The sequence below is a fragment of the Rhinatrema bivittatum genome, chromosome 9, assembly GCF_901001135.1.
Source record: "Rhinatrema bivittatum chromosome 9, aRhiBiv1.1, whole genome shotgun sequence".
In the NCBI taxonomy this organism is placed as follows: Eukaryota; Metazoa; Chordata; class Amphibia; order Gymnophiona; family Rhinatrematidae; genus Rhinatrema; species Rhinatrema bivittatum.
Window position 1 is genome coordinate 128,924,093 of NC_042623.1, and position 12,860 is coordinate 128,936,952.

The 12,860-nt window shown below is 40.5% G+C and overlaps 1 protein-coding gene across 1 annotated transcript in view; it reads left to right on the top strand.

Moving 5' to 3' along the window:
• BRAF (B-Raf proto-oncogene, serine/threonine kinase) overlaps positions 1-12,860 on the top strand; it is a 409,670-nt gene that overhangs the window by 334,704 nt on the left and 62,106 nt on the right. Inside the window, 1 exon segment of the mRNA XM_029616061.1 lies at positions 1,853-1,984. Within this exon segment, the coding sequence (XP_029471921.1) occupies positions 1,853-1,984 (132 nt within the window).

The following is a 12,860-nucleotide window of genomic DNA, read 5'->3' on the forward strand; positions in this document are numbered from 1 at the left end:
ATAAAAGAATTAATGAGTATAATGAAAAGCTTGGCAGTTGGTTGCTTGGCACAGTTTTAAATTCTAGCACAGTTCTAAATTCTTCTGGAAAGCTGCTTCAGGAAGGGGGGGGGGGGGATGATAGGTCACATGGCCCATTAGTGTGAATCCGTGGAAAATAATTGAATATAATTAAGATTTTTTGATAGACTTTACTTTTTTCCCCCAGAGCTTGACTTTGCATAATGCTGAATAACTTAAAATTAAACAAGATATTCAGATTCATTTAAAGCTGGGACCCTTAATGGGGGATGCAAACCACTCTGGTTTTCAAGTTATCCACAATATCTGTTCATCAGGAGGATATTTGTAGAACACAACAAATAGAAATTCTGCTTGTACTTGTTACATGCAGATTTAACTGCAAGTTATCAGTGATTGCAAGCACATGTGAGGTAAACTCCCCTAGTATGTGCACTAGTTACATGCAGGAAGTTACACCTGCACCTAGCACTGCTTAATTTCTGTGTGAAAATTTACGTGTGCACAACTTTTACACACGTACCCATCGGGACTATTTTCAAAGAGCCATTGATGTGCAAAGAACTGGGTTTTATGTGTGTAAATGGCTTTGAAAATTACACTTCAGATATATTTGCATACATATGTTCCAAGACTAAGGCTAATTTTCATAGCTTGGTTAACTTTAAAATCACACATTTTTACAGTTATGAAGAACTGGAGTTGAAGACCCCTGATTTAAAGCAATATGGTGGGATTAAGGGATGAGCATTGAGGTTTTTCTCAGTTTGATTCTGCCCATGATCATCATTCTGGGGAAATGTATAACACTGACATAGAGGGGTCTATGTTCCAAACTTAACCAAAGTATGGGTTTTAATTTTTTTGCCTCTCTGACCTTCTCCAACTTATCTGGCTAACTATTAGCTGGATAAAAGTTAGCCAGATAAGTTGGAAGAGTTCCGGGATAGAATTGTTAGCTGTATAACCTATTCAGCTAACTCTGATATTCATAACTTGTCCAGTTAATTCCAGTTATGTTGGAGAGCAGACCTAAAGTCAGCTGGATACATTTTTATCTGACTATATTCAGCAGTGTGCCTTATCTGAAATACCCTACTAAATATGTGCCTTATCTGAAATACCCTACTTATCTGAAATACCCTACAAGTTAGATAAACCTTGTTTTAATGTAACTTTACGGTTCTATGCACTTGTTCAATGTTCTGTTTTTTACACTCCCTGTTATCTGTAAACCGGCATGATGTGATTGTATCACGAATGCCGGTATAGAAAAAACTTTAAATAAATAAATATCCATGACAATGTATCCATCTATCTTTACACAATACGAACTCTCTTAAAGTGTCAGTGTGTGGTAGCAGCTAAATACGATCACAACCAAAATGTACTGTAATACCACAATTCATCTGTTATGATTACTATCACCTCCAGTGAGGAAAATTATTTTTGTTCTCATATACCAGACCTCATATAAGGGCATAAGTTGTAATGCTAGATAGCATATATTAAGTCAGCCAGACTTTATAATCATGATGAATTGTGGTGTTACAGTACATTTTGGTTGTGTCCATCTATCTTTAGCCAGATTGATTGTCCACTTGCCATACTGCTGAATATTGACTTCAGAATAGCCTCAAGATGTATTATATTAATATGATTCTGTGTAAGTCATCAATTAGTCTCTCCTTTGTTATGCCAAAGCTATTTACATTTAGTAATTGATGTTATCTAGAAGTTTAATTTTTCTTTTTATATATCATATATCATGAGAAAATGATAGACTTAATAATCTGTAATATAGAATTTTTTCCTTCAATATTTTTCATAGGCTCCAGAGGTAATTAGGATGCAAGATAAGAATCCATATAGTTTTCAGTCTGATGTATATGCATTCGGCATTGTCTTGTATGAACTGATGACTGGGCAGTTACCATATTCGAACATCAACAACAGAGATCAGGTAAACCACTCTGATTTAATTGTGAGGAAGCAGACAATTCATTGCAGGCCAAATGAAAAGCAAAATTGTTATACTCCAACCTGTCATATATCAAGAGTATTTCCATCTAAGAGGTAGGGTTAAAGAAGTAGGTTTTATCTCATCCTTGGAGATGCGCATATTTTTTATATTCTGAACATTTTCTTTTGTAGAATTGTACTCACATAGTATACTTTAACCTCACAATCTCCTACCTTTCTCTCCATACACACCCTGAAATGTACACAGGCACTTGGAGAGCCATCATGAAAAGCTTGCAGTCATTTCTATTTTTTTTCTATTGCATTCCTAAAAATAATTCAAGAACTACAATGCCCTCTTGTGAATAAACAGAATTCAGTTTACTCTAAAGCGACTGTCAGGGCTGATAATTGACTTGGCACTGGATATCATTGTAAGAGTGATACTTAAGTATCTCTCATGCCAAAGGGCTGGGCAAGAGCAGCAGAAAATGACCAATGGTTCAGTCTGCCCAGGAAGCTTTTTTTTTTAGGGTAGTAACTGCCTGCTACTTCCCCATGCCTTTTGCTACTTCGAGCAGGTTACCACAGTTAACAGGAAATATTTATTTATAAAAAGGGTGATGGATGCATGGAATGCCCTCCCCGAAGAGGTAGTGAAGACATAAACAGTTATGGAATGCAAAAGTATGTGGGAGAAACAGAGGATCCCTACTGCTAAAGATTGGAAATGGAAAAAAGGGTGTTAACTGGGGTAACCTGCTCAAAGTAGCAGTTACTGTCCTTAGCAAAAGGCATGGGGAAGTAGCAGGCAGTTACTACCCTAAAAAAAAGCTTGCTGGGCAGACTGTTTGAACCATTGGTCATTTTCTGCTGTCATTTACTATAATGCTCTTCCAAAATTTTGCCACTTGAGGCAGCCACCTCAGCCTACCTCATTATAGAATAACCACTGACTAGGAGGTAGATTCAGGAACAACATCAGGAAATATTTATTTATAGAAAAGGGTGATGGATACATGGAATGCCCTCCCCGAAGAGGTAGTGAAGACATGAACAGTTATGGAATGCAAAAGTATGTGGGAGAAAGAGAGGATCCCTATTGCTAAAGATTGGAAATGGAAAAAAGGGGTGATGTTGTTCCTGAATCTACCTCCTAGTCAGCGGTTTTTCTATAATGAGGTAGGCTGAGGTGGCTGCCTCAAGTGACATAAAATTCCCCCCCCCCAAAAAAAAATACTGTGCAGCGGCTGCCTCACTTTGCCACAAATGTTAAAGGATGAAAGAACCATGGTGGCACCAGAAAGTGAGGCACCTGCGGGGTTCCCACTCCCTGCAGGCTGGAAGAAGAGTCCTATGTTGGTGCCGAAAAGTGATGCCACATGGGGTTTCCACTCCCCATGGGCCAGGAAGAAGTCACGTGGTGGCACTAGCACCAAAAAATGACTCACCCACAGGGTTCCCACTCCCCACGGGCTGTAAGCAGAGCCCTGGTGGTGGAGCCAGAAAATGATGCACCTGCAGGGTTCCCTCTCTCAGCAGGCTGGTAGAAGAGCACCATGGGCCGAAAGAAAAACTCCACAGCAGCAGCATAGATGGCTTGTGCCAGTAGAGCTTGCAGGAAGAAAAGAAAAAATTGAAGGAAAGGGGGCCGAGCTATATGAGAAAGCAGATAAGACAAGGCAAGAGAAGGCAGCGTGAGGGAAGGAAAAAGAGGTGAGTGAGATGGAGTCAAGGGAAGAGAAGGAGGTGAGTGTGCGAGGGGAAGGATGGGGCAAGTAAGAAAGAAGGTAAGGGGGCAAAGGGGGGAGGGTGGCAGGGGAGGTGGTGAGTGAAAGGGGGTGAGTTGGGGAAGGAGCATGAGTGAGAAGAGAGAAGAGAAGGGGGCAGAGTGAAAAAGGAGGGAAGAAAGGAGGGGTGTGATTCAGAGGAGTGGAAAGGAAAGGGGGTGTGAGTGAGATAGAAAAGCAGTGTGGCCCATCTCATCACATTTGGAAGAGAGGCCTCAAGAGCAGTGTAGCCATGGCACGAGAGAGAGGAGGAGGTCTTGAGTGTGTGCATGTGTGTAAGAGTAAGAGAGAGCCTGTGCGTGTGGGTGTGAGAGAGTAAGTAAGAGTTTGTGTGTGAGAGAGCCTGTGCTCTATGTACATATGTGAGTGTGTGTGTATGTGTGAGAGATCCAGTATGCTTGTGTTTTGTGTGTGTGAGAGAGAGGGTGTGAGTGAGTACCTGTGTATATGTGTGTATGAGAGTTTGTATGAGAGCCTGTGTGCTGTGTGTATGTGTATGAGAGAGAGAGAGGTGTGCCAGAGAGCCTGTGTTTGTGTGTGAGAGAGAGAGAGCAAGCCTGTCTGCGTTTGTGTGAGAACCTGCATGTGTATGAGAGAGCGTTTGCACAAGAGAGCATGTATGTGTGTGTGAAAGCAAGGGGGTGTGTATGAGAGAGAGTATATATATGTGTTTGTGAAAGAGAAAGGATTATGTTTGTGTGGCCTTTCCCCCAATCCATGACATCTCAGATTGACTGAAAATCAAAAGATCCTAGGTTTGAAGAGCGGGGAATTTCTTTTATTCTTAGTTTTTAATTGTTGTGTGTTGTTTGATGCTGTGGTGTAGCCAGAACTGATTTTTTTGGGTGGGCCCAAGGTTAACAAGAATGGGCTGTAGGCATACAGGTCTGAATCCTACTAGTTGTACTCCAATGGGTTCCTAAATAATCTATAACAGCCCCTATGCATCATGAGTGAAACTTTTAAGAATATTTTAACTCTTATTTCAAGCACTTACCAACATTAAAAATTCCCAATTAATCTGTATTATTTTTGTTTTTTATGTATGCAATTTATAAATACTCACGAATAGCAGGTAAAAAGCAAAGAACACTTTCTTAGCATACAGTCAGATGAATCCAGAACAAGTGGGTTATGCACCTCTACCAGCAGATGGAGATGGAGCATACTGATGCCACAGTATATATATACCCCTGCAGTGACATCAGCCTGCCAGTATTCTCCAACTCCAGCAGATGGTGGATGTACATCTTCCTTCTTGAGATTGCTTCATTTTGAAAAAGGAGAATTAAGAATATTACATTCGCTCCGCTCTCCTGCGGTGATACCAAAATGTCCCTCCTCCAGTTGAGAATTCCTGAAGTGATTTCCGTGGTCCCTCAGATGAGTGCCTTGGTCGGGTAGCTGCTTAAGCGGCTGAAAGGCAGTGGGTGCAGGAAGCTGAGCACGGCGGTGACGGCATATGCCCTTTCTCCCAAAGCTGGAGGCTGTCTCTGTGCTAGCCAGATAAGGCTAAACTCAGGCTAAACTCTCTCTCTCTCTCTCTCTCTCTCTCTCTATGTATATATATATATATAGAGAGAGAGAGAGAAAACAGGCAATATGGCAATATGTATCACTAACCAGTGCTTGTTACATAACCAATACACTCCTAATAGAGTGGGACAAAAGCACTTAGGAAGTCAAGGAGCTACTATGCGATTTACAGACTAGTTTTGTTACTACAAATCTTTATTCAAAAGGTACACACAAGTTCAAATGCTAAGAGTCGAAGTTCATAAGAACATAAGAAATTGCCATGCTGGGTCAGACCAAGGGTCCATCAAGCCCAGCATCCTGTTTCCAACAGAGGCCAAAACCAGGCCACAAGAACCTGGCAATTACCCAAACACTAAGAAGATCCCATGCTACTGATGCAATTAATAGCAGTGGCTATTCCCTAAGTAAAATTGATTAATAGCCATTAATGGACTTCTCCTCCAAGAACTTATCCAAACCTTTTTTGAACCCAGCTACACTAACTGCACTAACCACATCCTCTGGCAACAAATTCCAGAGCTTTATTGTGCGTTGAGTGAAAAAGAATTTTCTCCGATTAGTCTTAAATGTGCTACTTGCTAACTTCATGGAATGCCCCCTAGTCCTTCTATTATTCGAAAGTGAAAATAACCGAGTCACATCTACTCATTCAAGACCTCTCATGATCTTAAAGACCTCTATCATATCCCCCCTCAGCCGTCTCTTCTCCAAGCTGAACAGCCCTAATCTCTTCAGCCTTTCCTCATAGGGAAGCTGTTCCATCCCCTTTATCATTTTGGTTGGCCTTCTCTGTACCTTCTCCATCGCAACTATATCTTTTTTGAGATGCGGCGACCAGAATTGTACACAGTATTCAAGGTGTGGTCTCACCATGGAGCGATATAGAGGCATTATGACATTTTCCGTTCTATTAACCATTCCCTTCCTAATAATTCCTAACATTCTATTTGCTTTTTTAACTGCTGCAGCACACTGAGCTGACGATTTTAAAGTATTATCCACTATGATCCCTAGATCTTTTTCCTGGGTGGTAGCTCCTAATATGGAACCTAACATTGTGTAACTACAGCAACGGTTATTTTTCCCTATATGCAACACCTTGCACTTGTCCACATTAAATTTCATCTGCCATTTGGATGCCCAATCTTCAAGTCTTGCAAGGTCCTCCTGCAATGTATCACAGTCTGCTTGTGATTTAACTACTCTGAATAATTTTGTATCATCTGCAAATTTGATAACCTCACTCGTCGTATTCCTTTCCAGATCATTTATATATATATTGAAAAGCACCGGTCCAAGTACAGATCCCTGAGGCACTCCACTGTTTACCCTTTTCCACTGAGAAAATTGACCATTTAATCCTACTCTCTGTTTCCTGTCTTTTAACCAGCTTGTAATCCACAAAAGGACATCGCCTCCTATCCCATGACTTTTTAGTTTTCGTAGAAGCCTCTCATGAGGGACTTTGTCAAACGCCTTCTGAAAATCCAAATACACTACATCTACCGGTTCACCTTTATCCACATGTTTATTAACCCCTTCAAAAAAATGAAGCAGATTTGTTAGGCAAGACTTCCCTTGGGTAAATCAATGTTGACTATGTTCCATTAAATCATGTCTTTCTATATACTTTACAATTTTGTTCTTGAGAATAGTTTCCACTATTTTTCCCAGCACTGAAGTCAGGCTCACTGGTCTATAGTGACCTGGATCGCCCCTGGAGCCTTTTTTAAATATTGGGGTTACATTGGCCACCCTCCAGTCTTCAGGTACAATGGATGATTTTAATGATAGGTTACAAATTTTAACTAATAGATCAGAAATTTCATTTTTTAGTTCCTTCAGAACCCTAGGATGCATACCATCCGGTCCAGGTGATTTGCTACTCTTTAGTTTGTCAATCTGGCCTACTACATCTTCCAGGTTCACAGTGATTTCGTTCAGTTCATCTGACTCATCACCCCTGAAAACCATCTCCGGAACTGGTATCTCCCCAACATCCTCATTTGTAAACACGGAGGCAAAGAATTCATTTAGTCTTTCTGCAATGGCCTTATCTTCCCTAAGAGCCCCTTTAACCCCTCTGTCATCTAATGGTCCAACCGACTCCCTCACAGGTTTCTTGCTTTGGATATATTTAAAAAAGCTTTTATTATGAGTTTTTGCCTCTATGGCCAATTTCATTTCAAATTCTCTCTTTGCCTGTCTTGTTTTACACTTAGCTTGACAATGCTTATGTTTTATCCTATTTTCTTCAGATGGATCCTTCTTGCAATTTTTGAAGGATGTTTTTTTGGCTAAAATAGCCTCTTTCACCTCACCTTTTAACCATGACGGTAATCGTTTTTCCTTCTTTCCACCTTTCTTAATGCGCAGAATACATATGGACTGCGCCTCTAGGATTGTATTTTTAAACAATGTCCATGCCTGTTGAACACTTTTAACCTTTGCAGCTGCACCTTTCAGTTTTTTTCTATTTTTCTCATTTTATCAAAGTTTCCCTTTTTAAAATTTAGTGTTAGAGCTGCAGATTTACTTATTGTCCCCCTTCCAGTTAGTTTAAATTTGATCATGTTATGATCACTGTTGCCAAGTGGCCCCACCACCGTTACTTCTCTCACCAAATCTTGCGTTCCACTAAGAATTAAATCTAAAATAGCTCCCTCTCTTGTTGGTTCCTGAACCAATTGCTCCATGAAGCAATCATTTATTACATCCAGGAACTTTATGTCTCTAGCAAGTCCTGATGTTACATTTACCCAGTCAATATTGGGGTAATTGAAATCTCCCATTATTATTGCACTGCCACAGGAGGGGGAGCTACAGATATAACTAGGTCTAGTTCTAACAATGAGAGCCTAATTAAACCTAATACAAAGTTGCTCTAATGTTCCAAATGAAATTTAGAAATTAGAAACAATGTCTCACATTATTGACATCAAGAAACATATTGCTTTATGACTGTACAATAATGAATCTAACCACATGAGATGATACACTTTGAATACAGTTTAACAATCCCAGATGTAAGAATTCAAAACTACATAGACTGTTAGTCAAACTTATGCATAGGTAGGCTAATTCTATATCTAATGATGTACAGACTCTCTGGTGGCTGCAAGTTGGATACTATTTTCAGATGCTCAAAATAAATAAACAAAGAATTGCTATATGATTTAACATTCATTCATTCATAGTGTACTATGGATAAAGGTGAACCGGTAGATATAGTATACTTGGATTTTCAGAAGGCGTTTGACAAAGTTCCTCATGAGAGGCTTCTAGGAAAAGTAAAAAGTCATGGGATAGGTGGCGATGTCCTTTCGTGGATTGCAAACTGGCTAAAAGACAGGAAACAGAGAGTAGGATTAAATGGACAATTTTCTCAGTGGAAGGGAGTGGACAGTGGAGTGCCTCAGGGATCTGTATTGGGACCCTTACTTTTCAATATATTTATAAATGATCTGGAAAGAAATACGACGAGTGAGATAATCAAATTTGCAGATGACACAAAATTGTTCAGAGTAGTTAAAGCATAAGCAGATTGTGATAAATTGCAGGAAGACCTTGTGAGGCTGGAAAATTGGGCATCCAAATGGCAGATGAAATTTAATGTGGATAAGTGCAAGGTAATGCATATAGGGAAAAATAACCCATGCTATAATTACACGATGTTGGGTTCCATATTAGGTGCTACAACCCAAGAAAGAGATCTAGGTGTCATAGTGGATAACACATTGAAATTGTCGGTTCAGTGTGCTGCGGCAGTCAAAAAAGCAAACAGAATGTTGGGAATTATTAGAAAGGGAATGGTGAATAAAACGGAAAATGTCATAATGCCTCTGTATCGCTCCATGGTGAGACCACACCTTGAATACTGTGTACAGTTCTGGTCGCCGCATCCCAAAAAAGATATAATTGCGATGGAGAAGGTACAGAGAAGGGCTACCAAAATAATAAGGGGAATGGAACAGCTTCCCTATGAGGAAAGACTAAAGAGGTTAGGACTTTTCAGCTTGGAGAAGAGACGACTGAGGGGGGATATGATAGAGGTGTTTAAAATCATGAGAGGTCTAGAACGGGTAGATGTGAATCGGTTATTTACCCTTTCGGATAGTAGAAAGACTAGGGGGCACTCCATGAAGTTAGCATGGGGCACATTTAAAACTAATCGGAGAAAGTTATTTTTTACTCAACGCACAATTAAACTCTGGAATTTGTTACCAGGGGATGTGGTCAGTGCAGTTAGTATAGCTGTGTTTAAAAAAGGATTGGATAAGTTCTTGGAGGAGAAGTCCATTACCTGCTATTAAGTTCACTTAGAGAATAGCCACTGCCATTAGCAACAGTAACATGGAATAGACTTAGTTTTTGGGTACTTGCCAGGTTCTTATGACCTGGATTGGCCACTGTCGGAAACAGGATGCTGGGCTTGATGGACCCTTGGTCTGACCCAGTATGGCATTTTCTTATGTTCTTAACAGAACGAGGACTAAAAGAAGGTGTTTCTGTGGTTATGTTTCGCCAACCTGACTTCCTCAGGGGAAAAACCCTAATGAGTTGGACACCCACAAAAACGCTTATCAAGCTCCTCCCTTTTATTCACAGGAGGGGGAGCTACAGATATAACTAGGTCTAAAATGCCTATTGGCTTGATAAACCAGTTAAAATTGAGCATGTCATGGATCAAGTATGCAAATCATTCTTGAAATGCCAACTGCACTGTGCTTGCCTGAGGTTTATTTCCAGATTGTGAACCACTTAAGAAGACAGCTCTTCTGACACTTTGTAGAAAAAATATACTGGCAGCTGAAATTGGACTGAGAAAGTTTACCTGGTGAGATCTTGATCTAGAGAAAGAACATCTACGCTCTCTCCGTTCGGCCCCAACGTAACTGGGAGGGGCCCATGCACCAACAAAATCGGTGCGGCAGCTGGAATTGGACTGAGAAAGTTTACCTGGTGAGATCTTGATCCAGAGAAAGAACATCTACGCTCTCTCCGTTCGGCCCTGAAGTAACTGGGAGGGGCCCACGCGCCAACAAAATTGGTGCGGCAGCGGCGCGCGCGGCTTGGTCCGGCTTAGAACGGAGTAGAGGGGACGAACTTTTGACCTGTTTTAGCTGCCACAGAGTTAAGAAAATTTCACAGTTGACTGACTATATGCGGAATACCCTGTTGAAGAAAAATACATGATTTTCTTATTAATATGCCTTCAGAACAAAAGGGGAAAGTTAGGGTATATCCCTCAACTCCCCTTCCATCTCCTATTCAACAGGAAATAGCTTAGTATATGTCAGTGTCTGTGCTTAAAACTCCAGCAGCCAAGGAACCTGCTGAACCAGGTCATTTGGGAGGATGTGTCGCTGAGTCCCAATCTTGATTTACCACCTTTGCAGAAGGCGAATGAGAGTTCTCCTGGGAATATACTAATTAAACCACCCTTGCTAGGAGCCGAGGACTCCTTGGAATGCCTAGGAAGAGAACCTCCAGTAGCAGAGGAAGTTAGTGCAGGCCAGAATGAAGAACAACAACGAGAAGGAAGGCTATCCTTTGAGGCCGCAATTGGAGGAGAGATCTGGCAACTGGTGGAGAAGTTATGGAGACTCTAATTCGCCCTGCAGTGGTAACACTGGATCGAGTGTGGGACTTGATAGTTGTGATGTCCACCAATATTAAGGGGGTTAGAGAAAAAGATAGGGGTTAGAGAAAAAGATAGATTTCATAGCAGGGAAAAATCAACAGGACTTAGTAAGTATATAAGATGTGGTAAAACAAATCTGAGGATAGAATTAAAGTCCTGGAAGAAATAGGAGTAAAGAATTTGGAATTTCCGGCTGCTGTAGCAAAGGATAGGTAAATGTTATCCAGGTGCATAGAAATTTTTGAAAACAACTCCAAACGTTTAAATTTATTTATTTATTTATTTATTTATTTATTTATTAACTTTTATTTACCGACATTCGTGAAGCACATCATGCTGGTTTACAATGAACTCAGTTGGGAGATACAGTATAACAATATAACAATATGACATTGAAACAATATGATGTTACTAACGAAAAAAACAACAAACAATCCAAATCTAAATCTCCGTCTACTTAACTTCCCGAGAATTGCCAGGGAGGTGTCGATGGAATCGTTGCAAAAATTTCTAAAAGAAGTTTTGCTTTTTTCCGAACAAGAATTCCCAAGTATAAGTTACTGTTACTTTTTGCCTAAGAAAAATGTTAATTTGAATGTTTCGGAGCTACCTTTTCAAGGTAATTTGACCAATTTTCTTGAAAGTTCAAATAATCAGATAATAGATCGGGGTATATTATTGGTTTCTTTTATAAATTTTTCCAACCTTAATAAGGTAATGAAAAGAAAGTTTTCCAAATATCCTATCTCATATTATGGAAATCCAGTAAAGATATTTCCTGATCTATCCTTCGCCACGCAGTTGACGAAAAAACAGTTCTTGGAATATCGCCAAGATGTGGTATCTATGGGATTTATTTATTTATTTATTTATTTAATTTTATATACCGACAGCCGTTTGCACATCGTGCCGGTTTACAGATAACTTACAAACCAAAAAATATATAGGCAAAGCCTTTACAAGGAACAGTGTGTAACAAACAATAGTAACAGAGTAAATAAGTTGATAACTAAGGGAGGGAGGGGTGGGGGGTGATTGCGACAAAGGAGGGGGTAGGGGGGGGGTGAGAACAGATACATGAGGAAAAAATATGTACAGGGAATCAATGGGGAAATGATATGTACATAGGCTATATACAAAATTTGTCTAAGCGCATGGCCAACAGTGAAAGAAGTGAGAAGATGTGTGCGGTTCTGCTAGGTGCCAATTTATTATGTGCAGGAGGTTAAGTGTGGGGTTTGTAGTTCCTTCGAGAGGGTGGGTGGGGGTCCTGTAGTGGGGGTGTTGATATGAGAGGGAGGTTGGGTTTGAGTGCTAGTAGGTGATGGTGATGATTGGGGGTATGCTTGGAGGAAGAGCCAGGTTTTGAGTTTCTTTTTGAAGGTGAGTGTGGAGGTTTCGGTGCGTAGGTCAGGAGGCATGGAGTTCCACAGGGGTGGGCCTGCGAGGGAAAGGGCCCTATTGGTGGTGGAGATGAGTCTTGTGGATTTTATGGAGGGGGGAATAAGGGTTCCACGAAGAGAGGAGCGGGTGGGTCTTGTGGAGATACGAGGTAGAAAAGGTGGGTTTAGCCAGTTGTAATGTTCGTTAATAATACTTTTGTGGATGAGGGTAAGGGTCTTGTATATAATTCGTGAGTGGATGGGAAGCCAATGGAGATTAATGAGGGTGGAAGTAATGTGATCTTTCTTATTGACATTGGTGAGGATGCGTGCAGTAGCGTTTTGAAGGAGTTGGAGAGGTCTGATGTGGGTAGCAGGGAGTCCAAGTAGGAGTGCGTTGCAATAATCAATTTTTGAAAAAATTAAGGATTGAAGTACTGTGCGGAAATCATGGAAGTAGAGGAGGGGTTTGAGTTTTTTAAGGGATTGTAGTTTGAAGTAGCAGCTGCTAAGGATAGATTT